General features: G+C 42.6%; 2 protein-coding genes across 11 annotated transcripts in view; one reads left to right on the forward strand and one right to left on the reverse strand.

The window, feature by feature from the left end:
- Positions 1 to 23666, reverse strand: part of LOC117605004 (paired box protein Pax-6) — a 74312-nt gene that overhangs the window by 5771 nt on the left and 44875 nt on the right. For all 10 annotated transcript variants that reach the window (XM_076688421.1, XM_076688423.1, XM_076688415.1 and 7 more), the window contains 2 exons: positions 18838 to 19028; positions 18655 to 18764 (listed from right to left, as the gene is read on the reverse strand). In XM_076688421.1, the coding sequence (XP_076544536.1) occupies positions 18655 to 18764; positions 18838 to 19028 (301 nt within the window). The remainder of the gene's footprint in view (positions 1 to 18654; positions 18765 to 18837; positions 19029 to 23666) is intronic.
- Positions 7531 to 9604, forward strand: LOC117605006 (uncharacterized). Its single transcript, XM_034325727.2, has 3 exons — positions 7531 to 7685; positions 7899 to 8393; positions 9012 to 9604. The coding sequence occupies exons 1-3, from the start codon at positions 7680 to 7682 to the stop codon at positions 9456 to 9458; spliced, it is 948 nt and encodes a 315-aa protein (XP_034181618.2). The 5' UTR covers positions 7531 to 7679; the 3' UTR covers positions 9459 to 9604.

Consider the following 23666-nt stretch of genomic DNA (forward strand, 5'->3'; position numbering starts at 1 on the left):
ACCGATCTCTCTCTCCTTCCCATGCCGGTAATCTTTGTTCTCTTACCTCTTCGACGCGCTAATGGAAACCTGATAACAACTTCGATAGAGTCTCTTACCCTTGCACCCTTTGCTTCGCGCCTCTACCCTGTCATTTCTCTTGGCTCGCTACTTTTCTACCTTCGCTTACCTCACGAGAGAGTTTCTTGGTTCGTGTCGAAAGAAGACAGGTGTCGAGTACGGTTCTTGACACATTGATCATTGATTATTTTATAATCGTTATCAATATTTTCTGACGAGCCCCATTCTTAGTCTTCGTTGGGTTAGAAGGGTTTCCCTACTATTATAATAATTCTCAGCAAAAGCGTATTAAAAATATGAAAGATTCAGTGATGTCGATAATACCTCCCAAAGTAATCGTATTCATAATTTTTCTGATTTCTCAAAATTTATTTTCCCACTTCCCGTGTTCCGCGCTATTATTACGAGTTATTAAAGCGATAGAAGTAACGCGATTAACGTTACAAAAGTGTTGGTGCGTTAATAGGAAGATGAAAATGAAGTCGGCCATCGCGGTCGAGTTAGCTCGAATCCGGGTTGGTGGATAACACGTTGGAGAAGGATACGAGAGAGATTCGGTTGGGGCGAGAGCAAAGGACGTAGGGCAAAAGCAAAGAGAAACTCCGATTCCCCTCCGCCCGAGTTACATCTTCTTGCTTCCAACATCTGTCGTCGTTCTTTGCTTTTTCCAGACAGCCTGAATCTCTGGCTGCAATTACAATAGCCTTATCCCCGTAATCTCATCAAATATTCAGGATACCGTGTTAAAATATCTTTGTTACAAGATATTATCTTACCGCTATGGAAAAATGTGTTCGGGTTACATTAGGATTTTTCTGCGAAATTTTACACTGGTATCATTAATGAGAATATAGGTAATTATATGAAAAGATTTTTGGATAAATAAAATTTCGAAAACTATCATAGACACTTCTGCACGAATGCACCGTCGCCAAAGTGTCGCTGAAAATCTCTGATTCTGGGTCAACGGACGCCGAGAAGGTAGAAGAATAATGAGGGATCGTAAAAGCGTGAGCTGGCTACGCTCGCGAAACCGTTAAAAACACGGTGGAAAAAAAGAGTGGGAACGCAGGAAAGATGGCGAACTCGTTATGGGGGTTAATGGTTTTGAACACACGAGTGGCGAGCGGTGCATTATTAACGCCGATAATGGCCGCGGCTAAATGCTAAACGTCACCCCTGCGATCCGAATTCGAATATTTCTATCGCACTCCTGTTACAATGAAGATCCCGGATTCAAGCTTACGTCCGATCGTGGTGCTCGAAGAAATCGTCAAGACCAACCCGCGCGGACCACAAAGAAACTCTTAAACTGTTGTACGCGTGCCTTTCTGCCTCCTCGAGAGACCCTCGAGGAAGAGTAGTTTTGTCGCGTAATCGCTCGTTCCTATGCGAACCACTCGACTTTCGATACGAAACAATGGCTACACTTAAACAATAACGCTATTAAAGCGGGGCCACGATGGTGAGTTTAAAACGGTGCGTGGCTCACTCGTGGCCGACTGTTACCATTCAGAAAAGAATCTTTTCGAACGTGAAATGGCGAACGTGCGGTGGCCAAGTACCGTTTTTAATACGCTCGAGTTCACTTTTTCATCTCCGGAAAACTATATCGAATTTCTACCAGTGGTTTTAGAGGGTTTATACGTTGCAAGTTTTAGAAAATTTATCCTACTTACCGGTAATCGACGCTTGGTATATAATTAAAAAGGTCGAAGAAAGAAAATTTGAGATGGTGTGACCGTGTTAAAGGGGGTTGTCAGAGACGGAAAGGGGGGGACCAGATGTACTATTCTCCGCATCGAATGCTAGAATAGCCGTCGATGATACAGATGTTAGCCGGATTATTCGCGGTGTTCAACGAAGCGAAGAGGAAGTCAGGGCCGAAAATTCGGCAAAAACCGGCGCAGCATTAAGGGTCGCCTAATAACGCGTAATACCTCCTCCTATATCCCACCCTGTGTCGCACGTTTTTATTATCCTTCTGGCGTCGGCTGGATGCTTTCCTCGCGAACGAACCCTGCAACGCCATAGGTGAATCGTCGAAGGAGGGGTTCGACCGGGACTGGTTAGGGGGGAAAATGAAAAAGATCACGCACATTGGGCGAACGCGACACCTCGTACCACCCCTGGACGCGACGATTATCATTTTGAAATCGAGTAGAAAAGCCAGTCGGTGACAACAGCCGGGGTCATGGTGCGTTAGTAACGGCCATTCATCGAATGCACCGGGAAAAAAAGAATGGTCGACGCGTATGGGGTGGGGTTGCTGAGGTGTGGGGGTTGAGGGTGAGAGGAACCATTACTCGACCTGTTAACTGGCTAATTTTTACCAATTCCTATCTTTTTGCTAGAAACGTACAATTTAAGAATTAATGTTTAGGGGTTGAATTAGATGAGACAGGGATTACTAGTAACCTATACCCTCAAATATAATGAAATTTTTTCATTACGAGACCCTTCGATAAAATTAGAAATTGTATTCGAACGTAAATGAAATACCCTTTGGAAAATTAAAAATTTTTTAGGATTTTTATATGGACCACCCCCTGCGTAATTTATCAATGGGAAAATGATTAGGATGATAACCAGCAATGGGTGTTGGATATCGAGTGGCTCATAAGCGACTAGTACAAGTTGAGAAGGATCATCCTGGCTACGATACGTTATAGCGTGGCAAGGGGTTGCTCTACTCGATCGGTATCATCCCGCGAGTATAATCCTCTTCGGTCTAATGCCTAATCCTACCGGCAAATTTATTGGATTCTCTTGTCCTTAATGCCGAATATGTGCACCGAGAACTTTCCAGTTTAGTCTCAGGCGAAAATGTATTCTTGGATTAGAGGGGTGACTTTCGTTCAGGCTTAGAGAATTGATAGATCTAACTTGATCTGATAACGATCGTGTTAATTAACGCGGCATGTTGCCGTTAGGAAAGAAGTAGACAAAGTGTAAGGAGTTTGGTAATCGATCAACGGAAGGGGTAGAAGAGACAAGTAAGCGGAAAATGGGCAAAGAGAGGGTGAGAAGAAGGGTGAGCGAACGGAAAGGAAAATATTGGAAACTCCATTAGGAGTGGTGCAAGCAGCGGTGCATCGGAATACATAAGCAGCTTTTCCATAGGGAGTAAACGAAGGGAGAAATCAATTCGGAAAAAAGAAAAGCGAGAGGATACAGAGGTTATTACGCGACTCATTTGAAACCTTTCATTCAACCTCTTCTTCTTTTTCTTTAACGATCGTCTTTTATTCTTATTATTGAACCTGGACGTGATTTTAGATTCTTTCGATGTTGGAACACTTGGAAGTACCTTATTCTTATTTAAAAATAAACGAAGAACACTATTCTGAAGAAATAAAAAGAAGAATAGGACAATAGCTAATATAAAAATATATCCCCATTAGAAAAATTGATAGAAATCCAACGTTTCAGGTGTATCAAAGTTTGAACTAAGTAGAGGTAATTAACGAGGGCAAAGGTTATAAGTTGTAAGTGTTGGTAGGTTGGGTGTAAGCTGGGTAATTCGGTCACAATGTAATTAGAAAGTAACGGTCTCGTGTGTTCCTTCGAAATTCGATAGGTGTGCCAGGGCGAAATCTTCGGCAGCCACTAAATGCAGTGAAATCAGCCGATGATAACGCGGATCCGTGCGGCGCAGAACTCGCGCGATTACTTCCGCCCTCTTGAGTCGCGATGTACTTTTGCAAGTTTCGCCTTGAGACTCCTCTCTCCTTCCGTCCTTCTACCCTCTTCACCACCGCCACCCCCTTACTCTTCCTTCTTCTCCTCTCATTCCATAATTTACGCCACGTCGAGCTGCGGTTAAGCTCCGTTTACGCAGCCGAGTTTCTCCTATCCTCGATTTCCTCGGGGCTTTTGTCGCAATCTAGGGAACCCTAGCCCGTTGCTTTTCGCTAGTTCGCAGACTGGTTCGGTTATAGTTTGCCTGGCTCGTGCAACAGCCGGGACAATCGTCGGTTAAGGAGAAATTAACTGTCGGAATTGTTCGCTGGGAAATAGGAAGAATCGTGCTTTAATACATTGCTTGTTAAATTCCTATTACCACCTTTCCGATTACCCTCTTCGAACGTTCGATAAATTTATTCAAAATTCTAACGCAACTTTAGAAATACAGAGAAGAAAGAAAAGTGAATGTCTAAAGGTGTAACAGTTAATTAGCTAACGAAAACTGTCATTACCACAAATTTGATTGATCAAAGCGAGAAAGTAATTGAGCAAGAACATGAAGCAATTTGTAGCGAGTCCACCAAACAAGGCCACCCCCTATTAAACCGCGATGTAAATCAATGACCAAGGGTGATGGTTCGAGGCTGTTTCCCGTGCTCGGTACATACCCGTTGAAAAGCCCTAATTCGTTTACGACTTGCAAAACGAGCCTTTTGGGAGCGTGCAACTGGTAGCCAAACAATTTCTCTATCGTTATACACTCCCGTCGTTCGTCTCCCAGGGGTAACATTGTCGAAATAAAATCGGCTATCGACCGGTGGTTTCGCTTCGGTTACTTGGAAACGAGGGATCTACCTAGAGTTTGCTTCAATTCGAATTGAAAGAATATATTGTTATGGGGTGTGTACTTCCACTTTGGAGAACGTAAGATGTTTTATTTCTCGAATTTTCTGTGAGTTTCCTGTATATTAAATGAATGAAGTTTTTGGAAAATGCAAAATATATCATTCTAAGGATAAGAAATTAATGTTAGAATTTTTCGAATTATTCGTTCTAGAAAGTTGTACTTTAAAAAAGATCGATGATTATATGAAACGATTGATTTTATAATGAATTTCAGAGGAACGAAGGAGGGAGTAACTCGTGTCATCGATCAAAAGCTAGAATAGTCATTAGAAGTCGCATCAGGTGCGACCAAGTAGCGAATTGTGTTTCAACACGATGTCTCCTCGCTTTGATGGGTCACTTTTATCGATGCTCGTCTCGATAACATTTAACAATTCAAAGTCAGATTTCCCATGGATTAACTAATTCGTCTGCCTCAATTAAATTGCTTATTTCTGTATAAGCGACTAATGAATTTTGATAAAAATTTAAGCATCACCCTCCTATGGATGATATACATAATTAGAGTAGACATTAAAGCTAACTCAAAACTATGAGTATTGCCAATAGGTATGTACTTACATCGATCATTTGAAGACTTTAAGGATATCAGAAGACGATACAAGTATCCGTATCCGAAATCCCATGAGGAAGGATCTCTATAACGCAACAATGAAAAGAAGAAAGGCAGGCAACATAGGCTCGTTGTTTCGAATTCCCCATGGGGGATCTGATTGTAAACGAATGCGGCGTGCTCACAGTCTCTCCCTTCATAGACGATTAATCCAGTTTACTCGCAGACGTAGTCTTGGTATGGGGGTCCCTGTAAGCTGAGAATCCGCACAAACGTCCCTCCCGCGCTTAAATATATTCAATTACGAGTCTCGGCCCTGCTGAAAAAAGAACTCTTCTCTGGCTTTCTTTCCGATTCCCGTTTCTTCTTTTACACCCCGCGACCGTTGCTTTGGTTTTCCATTTCTCGTTTCAACCCCTTCTCGACCGAGAAGGATTCACCGCTAAAATCCTACACGTGTATCCCACCGAGGACAGTGTCGATTCGTTCGTTTCGCCTTTTCTTTTAATTGAAATAGAAGCCATTTCCTCAAACCGGTATCACGCGCGATCAATTACTAATTAATAGACAAAGTGTATCCCAAGATGATCCAAAGACTCGTTAAATGTCACAGCTAAGAATAAACGAAATGATATTTTAAAAGAACCATCCGGTGTCTAGGATAGATTAGAAAAGGTCAAGGGTGCCGTACGACGAAACAGGAAGAATCTTTCTCGTCGACGGTGGTTGCATGTTGGATGTGTTCGTTCGAGTCGGATAGAGCAAGGAATAACGCAAAATCGAGGATAGAGACGAAAGGATGGAAAAATAGAGACGGTGAACGAAGAGGAGGGAGGTTGGAAAGGGGAGGGTTAGATAGAGAGAGAGGGAGGGTAAAAAAAAAAAAAAGGAGAGCTAAGCCTGCAGGCTGCAGGCAAAGGTATCGGAGTGGCGGGTACTGGCAAAGCGAAAGCAGAAGGGAGACAGGCATCTCGCCCTTCTTTTGTCCCTGGGCCTCGGTCCGATATTGAAATGGAGTCGTTTGAGTGTGAATAATTTGCTTTACCCGGACCATCCCTCCTAACCCCTACCACCCAAACGATTCTACGCTATCCTTTCCTTCTCTTCTCTTCTAGCCGCTCTCTCTTACGATCGACATTACCACATTCCGCGAGTCACGGCTACCGATTTCGAACTTTCCGCTGATTTTAACGTTCAATCTTTGAAATCCACGCTCCTCGCGATCGCGCGATGCACGGATTTGTTACAGGGAAAACGTGGATAGGTGTTTCTATTTGCCCTTTCATTCGTTTCTTCTTCCAGAGTTGAGTTTGATTGGAAAATACCTGATTCGTTTCTATCACGGAGATTGAGAATTTTATTATTTACCGGATAAGAAATATTGTGAACGTAGTCCTAAAATAGTTGTTGCACGCACGTGTTTGTACCTTTCGCACAGAAATGTCACAGCGAAAGGGCAAAGTTTGAGATTGTATTTTACGAGTAATTATAAAACTTGAAGGTAAACGAAGAAATTCAACCTTTTACTTTTTCTTTCTTTAAAATTACCTTCCGTTAGGGAACACGTTAAGAATCAACTCATGTTCGAATTTCGTGACTGATTCTTTGACGAGGCGTCAGACGAGGGAAAAATTCGCGAGCGAAAATGTATCGACGATTATAGATTCCATAGGAGTCGATTCGATCCTTTTTCTTTTCATTCCCTGATGCTGCTTCGGATCGAGTCCACCGGTGAATTTATTAGTCGCGAAAATCATAGTCACGCGTGCTGCGTGCGAGGAATCAATTAGCAATTCGTCGGAGTTAAAATTACATCGAGAAACGTCCGATGTAACGTCTGACGATGAAGGGGAATCGGCCATGGACAGTGGATGACAAATTCCCGCTGATTCAGATCACCAGTCGTGGAATGCTAATGCGATACTTAGATATTTAGATTCCCTCCAAATCTTCATTGTTATATCAACGAATCATTACACGATTTTTTATATAGGATTCGATGATTCAATTGTATTCTAATTTTAGTCAAAAGATTCCTTGAATTCTACCTTGAAGAGATTCCAAAATTATCAAAATGATCCTTCATTCGAATGTTGCTGATTTTAATATAAAATCTTTTTCTTGAAAAATTAACGAAAATTAACGAAATTAAAGATCCTGTAATCACAGGTAAGGATGTTGAAGAATAGATAGAACTGAACAATGTCGAAGAGGGAGGATCAACTGATTAAGTACGTGTCTGTCGAATCGACGAAAAAAGCGAAGGTAAGACGCGACCGGATGATGTGCCAACAATGATCGAGAATTCATCAGTGTTTTAGGAGGTCAATGTCACTCGACAGCCGACGAACCGGCATGGATATCTTCTTAATCATGCAGACCGCATACGAGACTCAGTGTATATAATCCAGCTGGTGAACATCGGAAATCAGTCAACTCGAAAACTTGACCGAGTAACTTAGCCTACAGCACAATGAAGGTACCATGGCAGTCTTAAAAAATCATACAATTAATCTTTCGAACAAAATAAATCTAATAAATAATATCAATTCAGTGGTCAAAGTGATTAACTTCGTTCTCTGAATTTTGAAAAGCACTCTTCTTCAATTTCTCTGCTTTTTGCAAAGTGAATTTTCAAGTGAAGAAACACCACTGATTAATTAATTAAACTAATCGATCTATTCCTATACAGGTATTCGCAGCTATCGTTCTTCTGGTTGTCGCGGTATCCGCGGAACCACCAAGATACCGTCAACAACAAAGACAATACTACTTCGCAAGACAACAAGAGGAGGCCACCACAGCTGCGAGTGCTCCTTACCCACCTTCCGGATGGAGACCAGCCGGGCCAGCTTTCAATCTCCCTCAGAGAGAACCTCAGAAGCAATACGGAGCACCTAGCGCACCTCAACAGAATTATGGAGCACCCAGTGCGCCACAACAAAATTACGGAGCACCTAGCGCACCACAACAGCAATACGGAGCTCCGAACGCACCTCAACAGGGCTACGGTGCCCCAGCTGCTCCTCAACAGCAATACGGTGCCCCGAGCGAACCTCAGTCTCAATACGGACCACCAGCGGTTCCTCAGCAACAGTACGGACCACCGGAAGCTACTACCACCGAAGTCTCTACCAACACGGAAGCGGAAGATGTCACTACTGTCTCCAGTGTCACTGAATCTGAGGTGAGATTACACTGAATTCTTTTAGAGTAGTAAAGGGTTAAAAAGAAATAATTTTTCGAAAATTCGAGTTTCATTGAAGATAAATCTCCTTTCGTAAGATCCAAGTCGAAAGAAGCTTAAAAAATTGGAAATTAATCAAGCATCGCTTCAAAGCGATAAAAATTCTTCGAGGAGTATTGGAATGTTCTTTTTAACGAAACGTAGTATCACGTATTATTGGGCTTGTTATCGTGAACGAGAGTGCAGCCTGTTGGCACGAGCTTGCAGGAATCAAAGGTTCCACGGAATTTTAAATCACACCGTTCGCCCACCCTTCTCGCTACCTCTCTCTCTCTGTTTCTCTTTGCTCTCCTTTGACCGTCTTAACGACATTAGTATTCGAGTCGTCGTTTACTTTCGATCGGTGTACAGGCACGCGTGTGCCTCAACCGAATTCAGAGCCGTCGCGTCGGTGACACAATCTGTGATGCAGTCAGCCGTGATTCCACTCCTCAGGATCGTTTACCTTTCCTCTTTCCTCTTGGCACAATTTCGACGAAACTTGGAAACTTTCACACCCGAGTTAAACACGAAATTGGGAACGGTCCAGTTAAACGTTGAATTCTTTATTTTTTCCAGTCCGAGCCCGTCAACTCTGTGAACGAGCTCGAGGACGAAGAAGTGGACGAACAACAGCCCCAACAGACCGGCGAGTACTACGTCGCTCTTCCCGATGGACGTCTTCAACGCGTCCGTTATGTGAGCCGTCAGAATGTCGAAGCTATGAAATATTTCGCCAAGATCCGTGCTGAAAACGTGGAACCTCTTCGCGGACCCATCTACTCGTACGCTCCTCTGCAGAAACTGCAGATACTCCCAGCTGGACTTCAAGTGTCCGTTGCACCGGTTGCACCCATTGCACCTGGATCGACCGAATCGAAACCGCAAAAATTGGAGATCCAACCGGTCGCCACCCAAGTGCAATATCAGTACGATAATCCTGCTGGTGTACTTCCGTTGTCCCCTGCTTACACCAACTATCAGATACCCGCCACCGATTCTAGATACCTTTTAACTTTGCAGTAAATTATGTAATTAGACGTATCTTGACGAGGACCGTGATGGCTCCTAATTTAACCATTGTAAAGTAACTTGTATAATATACATTGTATAGATATTTATGGTGTTGAGGATGTAACTGTAGGCTAAGGTCGAAACGAGAATAAAGATGATTGGAATCTAATACTTGTCTCCTTATCTTTTTAACATTATAATATCCTAAGATTCCATTCGATTCTAACATCCTGGCCCACCTCCAAACTTTTCTTGCCTTAGAAAAAATCTTTAAACTTCTAATTTGAAATAATATTTAAGGGAAATTAAAATTGCCATCGACTCTAAGTGATTATAATCCCATTATTACAGGAAGGTAATGAGAGAAATCCTGTGAAAGAATATTCTTAGCCACGGCACGTGGACCCAGGTATGTGTTTCTGATGTGTACGTGTAGGGTGGGTGTGTTGGTGGCAGACCCGTCGGCATGTAGACGCGCCTAACCGCAAAATTCCAGAAATTTAATATCTCGCTCGACTCTAGCGGGGTTGGTCGTTTCATAAGTTCACTCCGACACAGCCAATCCCTCGTCAGGATCCTCCTGAAATTCTACGGCCACGTTCCAACCCACCAAAATGTTCTCCCTTTCTCCTCGTAGCTTGCTTTTCATCCTGTTCCGCAACTCTGCCGACCACTTTTCCACCTCTTTGTCCCAATCGAATCGCAAACATTCGTATTTTTTCATTGGAATTCTTTAACAGTAACAATATCTTCCTCTGAATTTCAATTCTTCGTTATTTTAAAGACCACGGAGTCGTAAAGTATTCGAGCTCTAGAGGGTTGATTTATTTAATAAATGTAATGGACGCAACATTCTCAAGATCTTCTTCTTTGGTTTTTAACAATCGATGTTGAAAGGAATCGAGCGAAACTGGCCAACTTGCCGGGCAAACTTTCCAAACAGTAAGTAAGTAGGGCCGATTTGCGGAGAACAAAGGAATTTCAACGACGTTAAGTACCTTCGAGATGCAAGAGCGAATTTCGAAATCGAATTTCGGACCAATTACTCCGGTCAAGTGGTCAGGAGCAATTAAACTCTGTCGATCTTAAAATTAGAGAAGGTAGCTTGTAAGTTTGCAAGCGGTTGCTTTGAAAGCTCGACTTTCTTTGGATACTAAGCCTCGCCTCTTCGGATATCTATCTTCTAGATTAACGTTTCGCCAAATTGCTCTTCTCTGATGTGGAATAAAGGGTTCGGTTAAAATCAGAATTGGCTAGCAAGTTTTAACACTTTCAGACCCAAGTGTGTAGTATTACCCATTCGAAACGAATCACTATAATTAATAAATTAAATTTCTAATAAATTATCCTCGAAATTTTTCTTCATACCTAATCTCCTTTATTATCAAATTTCTAATTTTCAAAATATTATATCATGTACTTGAGAAATTGAAAGGCGTGATACACAGCCAAATTAAATGGATTATTCTCAAGAAGAAAGAGGATCGATGGAAGTCAAAGATAGAAAATAATTTACTTTGGAAAACAAAGTTTCCAGCCTGATGTTTCATTGCTCCCAGTTTCGCGAAGTCTGCGCCTAAGCAGCTAACCAGCCGGTGCACTTTGTTTCGCCACGAGATATTAATTTTTCCGGAAGTAACCTCCGCCACTTTTTTTTCTCTCCCCTGCCTCGACCGCCGCGTTTTTCTCTTTCCCTCGTTTTTTCTAAAGAGTTCCTTGTTTTCATCCGGCAGTGTTATTTTTAAAAGAGTAAAGGAGAAAATATTACGCGTTTAGGGGTGCTATTGCGGACGGACTTTAAATAACCCCATACTTTGCTCCGTGCTGCTATTTTTTATGGTTGTCAAGTTTTGACTTTAATAACTTTAATAAATAATCGGTAAACATTTTTCACGCTTGCGAAGGGAAATATATTTTCGAAATTCTCACTCGTATCAAGTTTATTATGTAATTAAGGAAGCATTAATTATTCATATTGTAATAATATATTGTTTCAAGTACGTTGTTCATAGATTAATCGTTAGTTATGCAATATGGGATAAGATAATATTGCAGCTGCATTGTATTCATCGAATGAATTCAATCAGATAAATATACCTTTATTTCATGAACAATGTTTTGCTGTGAAATTTAACACCCGAACATCCGGTCTGTGCAGATGTCTTATCTAAATGCACGTACCATCATAATCTTCCCTATATTTTAACTATAGAAGAATAATTAAAGAAGTGACAAAATTTCTATTAAAATATTAATTTTTATAAATTTGACAACCAATAGTATTTTCAAAATTCCAATTAACCCTCGATAAAATCAATTGAACTCTACAAATAGCCAACGAACGATCCGAAATAAGGTCATCGACACTCGATCTGCTAATCAACCCTCCTCATTGTACCGTCGAAAAAGCAAACATCACGTCAACCTGACGCCATTCGGAAATAAAGGGCTGCTCGTCAGGTAGACGAGCGTGAGACGACGAGGAGCCCTGAGAACCAGACTACGACCACCCGCAAACACGGAAAAGACTAAACTGTGCGTGCAACAAACGAGATGTTGATCGAAGAAAGGGAATAGAAGCGGAGGGGTTTTAAGAACAGAGGTGGTACGAAGTCAGGGGGGTGAGGTTTGCTCGCTGACAGAGTCGATTCGAGCCGAGTCATCGACGGGGGTTACCAGCCACGAGTTCCGGATTCTATAGCGACGGAAAGGAGGAGGGTAGGTCGCGTTCTTCGCGTTGTCGAGCACCCGCGGGGTACTCTCTGTTCTCCATCGTTTGTCTCGTTTCAGATTAAGAAAATAGCGGGAGGCCCCCCTCGGTGTCTGTGGGAACACGGCCAAACTTCTGCATATTCTCACAGCAAAAATCATGATAAATTTGGAGAAACAAATTTCAATCGAATCTATTTAACAAATTTTTCTCGATAATTCTCGATGAACAATCATGGAGCCTTTTTTTATTTACCGTTTTGTTCCTGAATTAGGGTCTCGCGTAAAATACATACAAGTGTAGAGAAACAGGTCTCGTCTGGCAATCCCACGCGGTAGCAGGCGACAGATGAAAAACAATGAAGGTAGAAGGTAGAAGAGCTCCCACGTATGGCAAGCGGACGTGCCGTAGGAACGACGGTGATTGGAGATCCCCCGTCGACATGCACGTCGAACTCTTTTTGACTCTTTCGAAGTCGGCACCTGCTTTTGCTTGCTTGCTTGCTTGCTTGCCTTTGTGATCCTTACCGTCTGCATATCCCTGTCGTATTTTTCAGAATCTGTGCGCGAGCGAACCACCTTTCTGCCGGTGGTGGTGTTTCAAACGAGTATACGCATTGCGTCACAGGCCACGTCGATATTGAACTGGAGGGTACCAAAACAATAAGGTTCCTACTGCGCTTACATCGGTACGCCTTTGTACAAGAGAACTCTCGCTGCTTGATTAATATCGCCGAATTAATATGGATGGAGAGGAAGCGAGACCAACCGGAGTCTTTGGTTTATTACCCCGTCACGAAATTTCCATGTTTCTGTCGAAATTCAACTTCTATCTATGCTATTACTTCAGATTAATATTTTTATATAGATTTTAATTCTATAAATTTGATATATAGGGCGTCCCGGGGACTTTACTTTATCAGAGAGCTGGTTTTATTAGGGACACTCGGACGGCGGACCATGGAGAGAGCCACAGTTTTAACTTACAATAGAAGAAAACCTCCGTGTATCAGAAGATCCTTTTTCAACAAAAAGCGAAGAATATTGCAATCTTTAAAACGATATTCATTTTCTGATAATGATATGGCATACTTGACAATGCAATACTTGCTTTCGAAAGATAGAATGAAATATTTGCCACTGTACGTGGACGAAGAAACTTTTTAATCGGTGAAGAATATATGCAAGTATTGTGTCCGCGTGTTTCTAAAGCGAATCGAGAATATTGGGTCGAACATCGGAGTCATATGAAATTCTGCGCGCATAGAGATCATAATTCAATCGTTTGTAGCGCGATGAACATGCTCATCCGATTGTGTAACATTACGTAACTCTTTTAGTGATTGACCTGGGTATAGCAACACGTTTACTTATGCAACAGATGACACATTATATGTAGATTTAACTATTGAATATTGTATTCCTTTTTTGTCACGCTTCTTTTTCAATGATTATACTAACATATCGAGTGAGAACAACGAGTTAACTTTGAAATTTTTTTTCTTCACTGTTGTTCAAAATTAAGGGTGAAAAAAATCATTTTTAGAGGGTGAATAACACGCAATCCTCCTTGTCATGGTTGGAGGTTTATTTTCAAGGTAAACTATTTGGTTCAGATCTTATGGATAGACTTGTCTATCTATGGATCATCTCGAAACATGATATTCTTATGGTACACCGTTTTCAAAAGCGACGGTAGAAGAGTCAGTCGACGACCCTTGGAAAAAAATACCAAGGGGTTGTTGACGGCAGCCCTTGGTGCCCGCCCACGCTTCGAAACGCGGAAGTCGTAGTGCCTTTTACCGAGCGGATTTCACGCGGCTCCTCTTTATACACGTAACACGTACTTGGTATTATTCATACGCGAGTCACGTTATATTCAGCCCTTCTTTACTTGTGTGTAAAGGGTAGGCCTTAGTTCTGTCTAAAAGAGTGTCTAAGAAAGAGAGAGTGAGAGCCATTTTCGAACGGTGTATATCGATTGGCATTACGAGGCAGATCAGTCAACCCAGTCGGTATATACCCTCGTCGAGGCACAAAGAAAACGGTGGCTAAGGAAAGAGATCTCTGTCACTAACGTTGCCACCCCTCTTCTTATCCCGTTCGTGGCTGAGACACTTTGTCACCCTCTCACGCGCTTCCCTCGATTGAGCCTGGCCGACGCTAAAGCTCGAAGACGCGTCAAAAAGAGTTGCCGAATGGAGAAGGAAGACGGATAGATCTTTATTGTTGTCTTCCATCGTGAAATCGGTTTCTGCGGGAAGATTGATTATTGGAGCTAACAATCTAACGAGCCCTCCTTCTGTTTACCAGGACAAATCTTTTAAAATTAGGAAATTTTCTAATTCCAAAATTTCAATTGATAGAAAATCAAATTAGGATCCCTCTTCGGTCTATATTGCACCAGGTAAAAATTGAAATTCTAACCGGAAGGGCAAGTTTAATTTGCTGGCAATTGACGAAATATCGATAGAAATACAAATTGGAGGAAAATATAGGTAGAGCAAATTGGTTGGCGAACGAAAGGTTTGGCCGCAAGCCGGTCGAAGCATCGATGCATCGGATCACGTATTTGTACCGGCCGCGGAATTTCATCTCCGAATACCTAGCTGTATTTTCCAACTAGTTCGAACGAAAGAATTTTTCCTCGACCACCGATTTCTAGCTGCGGTCGGGAATTCGTAATAGCCCAGACCGCGGCTCTGGAATGATTCTCTCTCGCCCACCCATCAACAGGAATTATATACTTCTCTCGTTTAGCACCAGGCGAACGGTGTCCAACAGCCGCGATACAGATTAACTTTTCTCTTTGCGGAAGACCGCGAAACTTCCACGCAAAAGCATGGCTCACCGCAAAAGCTCAACGATCCTCTTTGCTCGATCGTTCGCCATTTCATTCTATTTATTTCTAGTAATTCTAACGCGCAACTATCATTCTTCTAACAGGGTATTCAAACAACATTTTTTAATTTTTTTTTCTTTTTTCAATAACTGAATGTTCTAAGGATTTCCGAAAGAATTTGATAAACGTATGTAAGACGAAGTTAAGAAGGAAACGTAGTGAGTCATTTAATATCGTCGGTAATGAACAGCCGCGCCTTGAAGAGGCGGTGCGTGTACGAGTTTGCGGTGCCATGCAGTCCGAGACTTTTTATCGTTCACTCGACGGCGTAGATATTCATCGACGTGGCTCGTTCATCGCCGCGCACCGGAATAAAACGGAAGACAAAGGAGTGTTGCACCGCGTGGTTGCGGGGGTGGCTAGGCAAGACGTCGTCGCGGTGGATGGTAACCCGAGCCGCGACGGGGAGGTCAGTCTTCCAAGATTGACGAACACGATAAATCGACCGGCGGTGACACCAGTTTGAACGACTCGACGCGACAACCCACTGACCTGCGAATCCAATGCATAGAGTTTCTCTGTCGGCCCTGTTCCGCGCCGCGAACGATCCGGAACGCGACGCGTTTCACGAAACACCACCGCATATTCCCATACATATATATATATATTAATAAAATAAAGAAAATAAAATAAAATTATAATTTTTGATGCGAGTATTTTCAGTACTTTCAACTGGTGAAGAGAAGACTTTCAAGCAATTTAAATTTTGAAAAAACTAGGAGGCCCTATTACAACCCTTTTCTTTGTTATTAAAAAAACGAGGATTTTTCAAAAGCAATCCTCTAGAATTTCTCTATAAAAAAAAGGAGCAGAGGTTTCACAGAGAGAAGATTGTACAAAAGCTATCGGGAAGCCATTAATACTCGAATCGCGTATTTCCACGAGGATCTCCGTCGACGAGAGTCGCGTCGAGCAACAAGAACAACAAGGCTGATGACGTAGTCGAGGAAAACAACGACGACGACCACCACAGAGGACTGTATTGTCCTGGTCAACGATAAAAGGTTTCGCATCGTTGCAGTGGCAACGTATACCTACCTACTGGGACAGACAGAGAGTACCCCAGAAGAAGACGTGGAAACAGAGTGAAATAGATAGCTGGACGAACAAAACGTAGGAAAAGAAAGAAAGATGAAAAAAAAAAAAAATGGAAGAAAAGAAGCGAGAGCGAGAGAGAGAGAGAGAGATCGGGTGCAGCAGATAAAGAGGTCGACGATAATGCTCTCAGTACACCCTGGGTTTCGTAGCTGAGAGCGTACCAGGCGGCCATTATATTGTTTTACCTCTGTATCTCAGCCAGAGATCAACGAGAACGCCGCAGAGTGTTCTGTATACACCTTCGATGTTGGCAAGCAGAGGACGAGGGCAAAGCAGAGTGTACCGAAAGAACGAAATCACAGGGGACCCAGGGCGGTGGTACTTTAGAGCCCCGTTGAAATGGAGCGGCAAATGCTGTTCGTTTCGCGGGCAAACTAGGTGTCTTCGTATGAGTCTACTTTGAAGAACCTTGGAAAATTTTCTTATGTTTTCCTTTACTTTGAATAATTAACACTTTGACCGGCACAGTGAAGACTGATATTTATAAAATTAATTAATTTTCAAATTAAAGAAAATTAGAAAATTCAAGTGATCTGAATCTACACTGTTGAAAATTCCTTGAATCTTAATAAAATATTTCTATACAAAGGATTACCTATCCAAGTAAGATATTTCCATCGAACCCGCGAGATCGGTATCTATTTTTTTCTTTCGACCGAAATGAAAACACGAACGGGTGACATGTCAGAGATATTGAAATTCTGGGATGGTATTCAGGACTCGTGTCCTCTTTTTTACTCAGTCGTTTCGCTTCATACCACGGGACCCGAGAGGTGAAAAAACAATGCCCCATACGACCCGAACCCCTTTCGCGTTTCGATCACTACGGAGTCTCTTTGCGCCCTTGTCTCCTTTCTTTCTTGGCCTCTCTTGTTCGTTTCTATCGTCGCTCTCTCCTCTCTCTTCTTGCCACCCTCTCTCATAGAATTCTTCTGCATGCCACTGCGTCTCGTCTCGTCTCGTCTCGTCTCGTCTCGTGCAATGGTACAATGCAACTCGGGGATGCATTGTGGATCAGCCTCAGCAGACACCCCACTGATATCCGAACGACGATGGCGACGATGGAGACGACGAGAACCAACCATATTGAGAATGTTAAGTTAGCTGATTTTTATAAATATATCCTAGTAAAAATTTCACAAACATTTATCAATATATATCGGAAGAATTTGAAGTAAAGGAAAAATTTCTCTTTCGTATTAATATCGTATCATAGTTTTCTTCGATGCCTTTCAATGACGAAGAAGATCCAAGGTTAGAATTGGCGCGATGATTGCGCGGTAATCTGCTTTTCGTTCAGCTCGACGGAAGGGTGTAGCAGTTGTCGTATCTGGTTCGCCCGAGGCATCCTCGGCGGAGGCGTGCAAAGGACAGAGAAAATATCTCCAAAGACGGAGACGAATCTCGGACAGAGAGATGCAAATGGGGAGAAAGAGAGAAAGTAGAGAAACAACCCTCCTGACACGGGTTATCCTATAAACGGCACCGTGCCTCCAGCTACGCGGAGATAATCCAGCCCCCGGGGTCCGTGTGCGGTTGAGCGGTCGCAACAGTTACCATATTTGATTGTATCCCTTCTACCCTAGTGGAATACAAAATAATAATACCTACGTCGCGGGCTTACGAATCGAGAGATCCGATTAACGACGCTTGCCAACTTGCGATCTTCCATGGTGTTATCAACCGAGTGAAAATAAAAGCTATTTAAAAAAAGAAAAATCCCACAAGATTTCAACGCGTCTCGGTTTAGCAACGTAAAAACGTCCAAATTGCAGGCACACGCGTGGCTTGTTTTTCGCTGCTCGTGACACCGTCCGCCACCCTGGCAGGAAAACGCTGGGGCCAAAAGAAATCGCGCGTTTGATGTGCCGCCAAAGGGAACGCGTGTACGAGAGGCTCGAACGGGGGTTGGGGGTTCTCGGGGGGTGCAGAGAGGTCGAGAGAATATTCCGTCGGTCGAGTTACAATTTCGTGTGGGTTGGTCGGTCGACTGCAACCACGTTCCAACCCCAACCCCTCCTTCTCTTTCTCGTTTCGCTTAAACCGTTACAATTATTACCGGAAAAGCGCTGCACACGCATGCGGCAAACCGCGGGACCCGTCGACGAAATTACATTGATATTAGTATCGTTTCAGCCGGCAGATTAATTAATTAAAACGCGTGCCTCCGCGCGCCTCTTCCCCTATTTCCCGGATAAACCACCCCGCGTACACGCGTTTCTCGCCGCTGGCCACTTTTACCGTCGCACCGCGTACATAGATTCTACGTACGTGTTGTACCGGCGGAAAATGTGCGAGCGGGTTCTTTGCACGTTCGAGCGGGAAATCGAGCGTGCGTGGCGCGTAACTTTGTCGCGTCCGGTCCTTTCGAAAATACTGTTTCACGGTTGATTGCTTTTTATCGACCTTGTTTTTTTCATTTAAAACGGTTAAACAGTTTGGGATGCAGAAGATAAGTACGAGTTTCATTATTCAATCGTGTAAAATGATTCGTTTTACCTTTTTTCGCGTGCAGAATGTCCGCAGGATCCGGTGGCAGGGCTGTACAGTGACTCGGGCTTAAACTAGGTTGCAAGGATGGAAACGGACTGCCAGCTCCCGATGGATACCTAACGGAAATTCAACTCCCATTGAAGTTAAGAAAAATAATATTCTATAACGATGGAAGAGGGATATGGATACCATGGATTCGGCCTGGGCCAACCAGTTGTCTGGCCATTCAGTAGCCTCAGTTTGTCGTAAACGCTTTCTGCTGGACTGCCAGCACCAACCCCTACGCCAACGCCGGCCACCCCTTGCTGTTGTTGTTGCTGTTGCTGCCGTTGCTCCTTCTGTGCCGCTAAATTTCTCAGTACCCTATTGATGGACGACACCTGAAACATAAAATAGAAAAATGTTAGTAGAATAATAAGGTGTCCTTAGAAATTTCTCTCCAACTTCCATACTCTTGGTCTTCTTTGCATGAACGTGGCAATCTAATTATCATCAAAGAAATTACAATTATTGCCCAGAGTATTCCTCTTCGACGCTTTGTAAATGCTCTTCAAACAGATTCTCGAGCAAACACGATGCCTTGAGAGGAGTTGATAACGTTTATTAGACGTTACATTTGCTTTACCATCATCCTACATTTCCTCAAGAGGAATCTCGCGAACAGAGAGTGGTACAAAAGAAACAGACACTGGCTTGTTTCCAATCGCATTTAGCACAGGAAGGACGCCTTTAGGAGATTGCTGGTTGCCTCGAGAGGCGTCCTCCACTGATTCGGATTTATTATAAATACGAAATGTAGGAGGGGTGGAAGGTAAGTCGGAGAGAGGCGTAGGAGAACGCTTCTGCCCGATGAAATGCGATGAGAGCGGTAATTAAAACGATGCGGTGAGCGGCGTGTGTTCCACGAGGGAGTTAATTACCTCTGCCTTCAATTATATCCGTCTCGCGTCACTCCAAGGGGACTTTGGCTTCTGGCAAGCCAAGTACGCACTCGCGCGTCTGCGGTACTTACAATTCACTGAGAAACATGTGTACGCAAGTAGCTATCTTCCGCCGATCGGCAATCGCAATTATTAGAGATATAAATAAGTTCTCGAATGAATTTTTCAAAGATATATTCAAACGGAGGGAGTAATCACTACCTGGCTCCTCCCTAGGAATTTCCTTTTTAGAAACGTTCAAACTATTTTTATATATTCTGGATTCTAATTATATATTAATTGAATTCATTAGCAGTTTTAATAGCTGAGTATCAGCCCCCTATTAAAAGACTGAATTTTTCAATAAATACCAAAATATTTTCAATAATTTCAACTATAAAATTGTGGTGTACATTAGCTACACCTCAGCATCGTATCTTTTATTTATCCCCTGCAGTCATAAGCTACTCCCGTCGGTTCTGTCACTTACAGTTCCTGTATAAATCCCAGCCAAGTCGTAAAAGAATTCCTACGAACTAAAGCAGTACGTTCCCCTGCTGCCGATAGTTCTGCAATTTATTCTCTACTCTTCCATATATTTCCCTGCTATTCGCGAGGCATGCTTGGCCGAAGTTTTCGCCAGGGAGCATTAAAAATTCCTCACTTTTGACTTTTAATAGGCGGGAGTAATTGTATATTCATTGGAAGGGAGGAAGAGATTATGGTTTGAAATTTCGTAGCTACTCTAAGGAACGTTCTGAATATTGAAAAATAAAAATATTAGATCGTCTATCTATTTTATCGGATAGGAAAAGGAAAAGAGGGAGAGAGAACGTAGTGGAAGGCAGAGACGAGAAATTGCGTGTCCAGGATTAGCGAGGAGTTCTCGGATCGGCCATGGGAGATTTTCGTTCCCCATGGTTTGTTAGACCCGATGTCACAGTCCCACAGCGTTGAAAAGAGCTGACATCTCGGACCCACGAGCGGAGCAGTGTCATCTCCCTCGGTGCACCAGCGAGTCCAACACATTCGAAACACGAAACAGACGTCGTTCTGATACATATATACTCTTCTTCGATATCTCTTCTATGTCCTTCGACGTCACGATGGTCTACGACTTTGTAATTTAAAAAAGAAATATACTCATCTTCGTGAAGTTAATAAAAAAAAATACTACAATATATAGGGCACTCTATTTGATTCTAATTTATAGAACAAGCAACCGCGTTTAGTCAGGAAAAATTCGGGACACCTTGTATAGAAATGGTAAAGTGACTCGATGTCGGAAGCTGGTCACAATGAAAAGTCGTTGCGGCAAGAAGGTACTCGTTGACAAAGCCGTAGGTTCCAAAGAACCGGTGCCAGTCAAACAACAATTCCAAACTCTGCTGTGACATCGAGTGTCCTGGCTGTTTGACCGTTTTTTGATTGACGTCGACCGCAAATATCGGCGACATTTGCGCCCTGTCTCACCCTCCTCGTTACCGTGACAATCGCGTCGCCTACTAGAAATCGATCCCACAATAGCGCGCTTTCGTCGAGTGTCGCGTACATTCCGAAGAAAAGAGTTTTGCATTTGTCAATCAGCCTGTGATTGATCTGTTTTCAACCACTACCCTACTCCCTAATATGTTTTTACAATCCTTGTGATTGATAAATTAAAATTACTCGAGAAATAAATAATTTACCATTCCAAGTGGTAAAACGCGATTAGGTATCCAAATTCGAAAGAAATAACAAACACGTGCGTTTCATCGGCGTATCATTGACAATAGGAATCTCGACACGTTTTTAACCGTATCGCGACATAATACGCGATTGACATAAAGAGGGTGCTAGATATTATCCTTATAGCCCGTGCGATTCGTATAAAGGACGACACGCGGCGCGGGGGTTGTTCGAAACACGCCTAGGACCAAGAAGAATCCAACGGATCGATGAAATTAGCATGGACCGTGAAGAGACCGAGGGTGGTCGATCTTCGAAAAGGGTGCCTATCCGTCGAACGGATAGAGACGTCATAATATTATCCTCGTGTGATGCCTTTTAAGCGATTTGATAACGCCACGATGATCATTCGATGATAATATGGATCATCCAGATTATCAGTGTACTTCAATGGTCGTATTGTTGTAGGTATTAGATTTCTAATCTGATAGAAGACACATTCTTTTTCGATTTTTTAAATCGAATGTAAAAATAGAGCGAGAAATATTTTTGCAAAACTATAACTATTAAAATATTTATTTCAATCAGGGAAATTTCTTGCTACGTGGGGGAGTATCCATGAATGTTGAAAACAGGAAACTACCAAAGTGTCGAACTGGCGACACTTTCATGACTTTTAAATAACCCTCGTAAAGTGTCGTTGACCACGTGGGCTGAACTACTATTTCAGGATGTTTTCGTGATAATAAACCGCCACGTTGTACGGGGCTCGTTCAGACCCCATAATAACGGAAGTGGACTGAATAGAGAAGGAAGAAGGAGAGAATCGCACCCTTCGCTTCTTCCGCTCTTCTCGCTTAATACACTCAGCAGAGAGGGTGGCAGGGACGAAGGGGAGAACGAGCACAGGAAATACGCGACTACCGCGGATAAGCACTCGTAAAAATTGCACTACCATAAACAGACATGCTAAACAGTATCCTCGATAAAAGATAATAATAGTTCTGGCTAGGGTGGACCTGCCCCCCTAGTTATTCTATGATTCTATGATTCTAAGATTCAAAATTTATAAATTTAAAAAATTTCAAAATTCTAACACTTGACGCTTTCAACAAATCTAAAGCTAAATAAAAATTTATAGAAATTAGCAAACATTTTATTTTATCATGATTCGAATGGTGAAAAAGAATGAACGCGATCGAATAAAATCATCCTTCTCGCTATATTTTCTCCGTTTCCCGCTTATTTGCCATACGAGATGAGACACGTGCTAACCGCATCTCGAGTGCACGCAGACACGAGAACATTGCAAGGCAAAATGTCATACAAGCTGTCATTAAGTCACCCCTCTGCGGGATAAGCACGAGCGAGTGTCGTGCAAGCACCTAAATCACAGGTTACGCGATTTCTGGATCCATACATCGTCACGTAACAAGAGTATATCGTGTCATGCGGTTTCCGTTCTTCGACACTCGATGACATAATGATTTAACCATTGCCTCAAACACGTCCCTTATCGTGCCGTAATATGTACATGTGTTTCGCATTCAAGAGGTGATCTATACAAGTGTCCTTACATGGCGGTTAATTTTCTGTCGAGAGATTCTGCTCTTGCAGAATTTTTTGTATTTTTATTCTACGGTAAATTGGCGATGTTACGCATAAAAGGGAGCGAGCAACGCTCCCACGAAAACTAAAACATGAAAAACCTGGTAATTTTTCGGTGATTATTCCCAATTGCAATTGCAACGAATTCGAACGCTTAGGGTGAATCGGCACCGCCACGCGTCGATACGCCGATTTGCAATATAAATCTTGCACCCTCTATGGTGCTCTAGCTACCCCATACCGCGTGGGAAATCCTGTCTGGATCAAGTCGAAGGAGAGAAAAAAAGATGCAATTGTATTCGTGACAGCTCTATTAGTAGCTACTCGCCTTTGCTTGATCTTAGATTATCAAATTTCTAAAACTATGGAGCTTGAAATTGATTGAAATTCCGAAAATAATTTCGACAATTTTTAGGTAAGATATTGAGAATGATCATGAATTTAATCGTCAATTTAAATAGTTATGTTAGAGAATCCTTAATGGAGGATTCGATAATGAGCCGACAGTTGAATTGCCACGATATAAATGAATCGGCTGGTCGAAAACGAGCCACGAAAGGAGGTGGGAAGCAATTCTAGGCAACGAAGACGATCCTTTCTCGTGTATCGTTATCTAGTAAGCCATTATTCCACGAGTTATCGTCGCTAGTTTGATTTATCGTTCGAGCCACCCAAGAAACTTGGCTGAGCCTTTGCTTCGGTCGTACATGCCACCAATTGTGCCTCCAAGAAAATCATGGCAGAGGTAAGATAATGCAAAATGATTGGCGAATAAACTTCTAAAATATTTTAAGTAATTCTGTTTTTTTTTAACTGAACAAC

The sequence above is a fragment of the Osmia lignaria genome, chromosome 5, assembly GCF_051020975.1.
Source record: "Osmia lignaria lignaria isolate PbOS001 chromosome 5, iyOsmLign1, whole genome shotgun sequence".
Taxonomy (NCBI): Eukaryota; Metazoa; Arthropoda; class Insecta; order Hymenoptera; family Megachilidae; genus Osmia; species Osmia lignaria.

Coding starts and splice junctions, on each gene's coding strand:
- LOC117605006 (XM_034325727.2), top strand. Junction 8,394..9,011: donor CCAGTGTCACTGAATCTGAG/GTGAGATTACAC, acceptor TATTTTTTCCAG/TCCGAGCCCGTCAACTCTGT.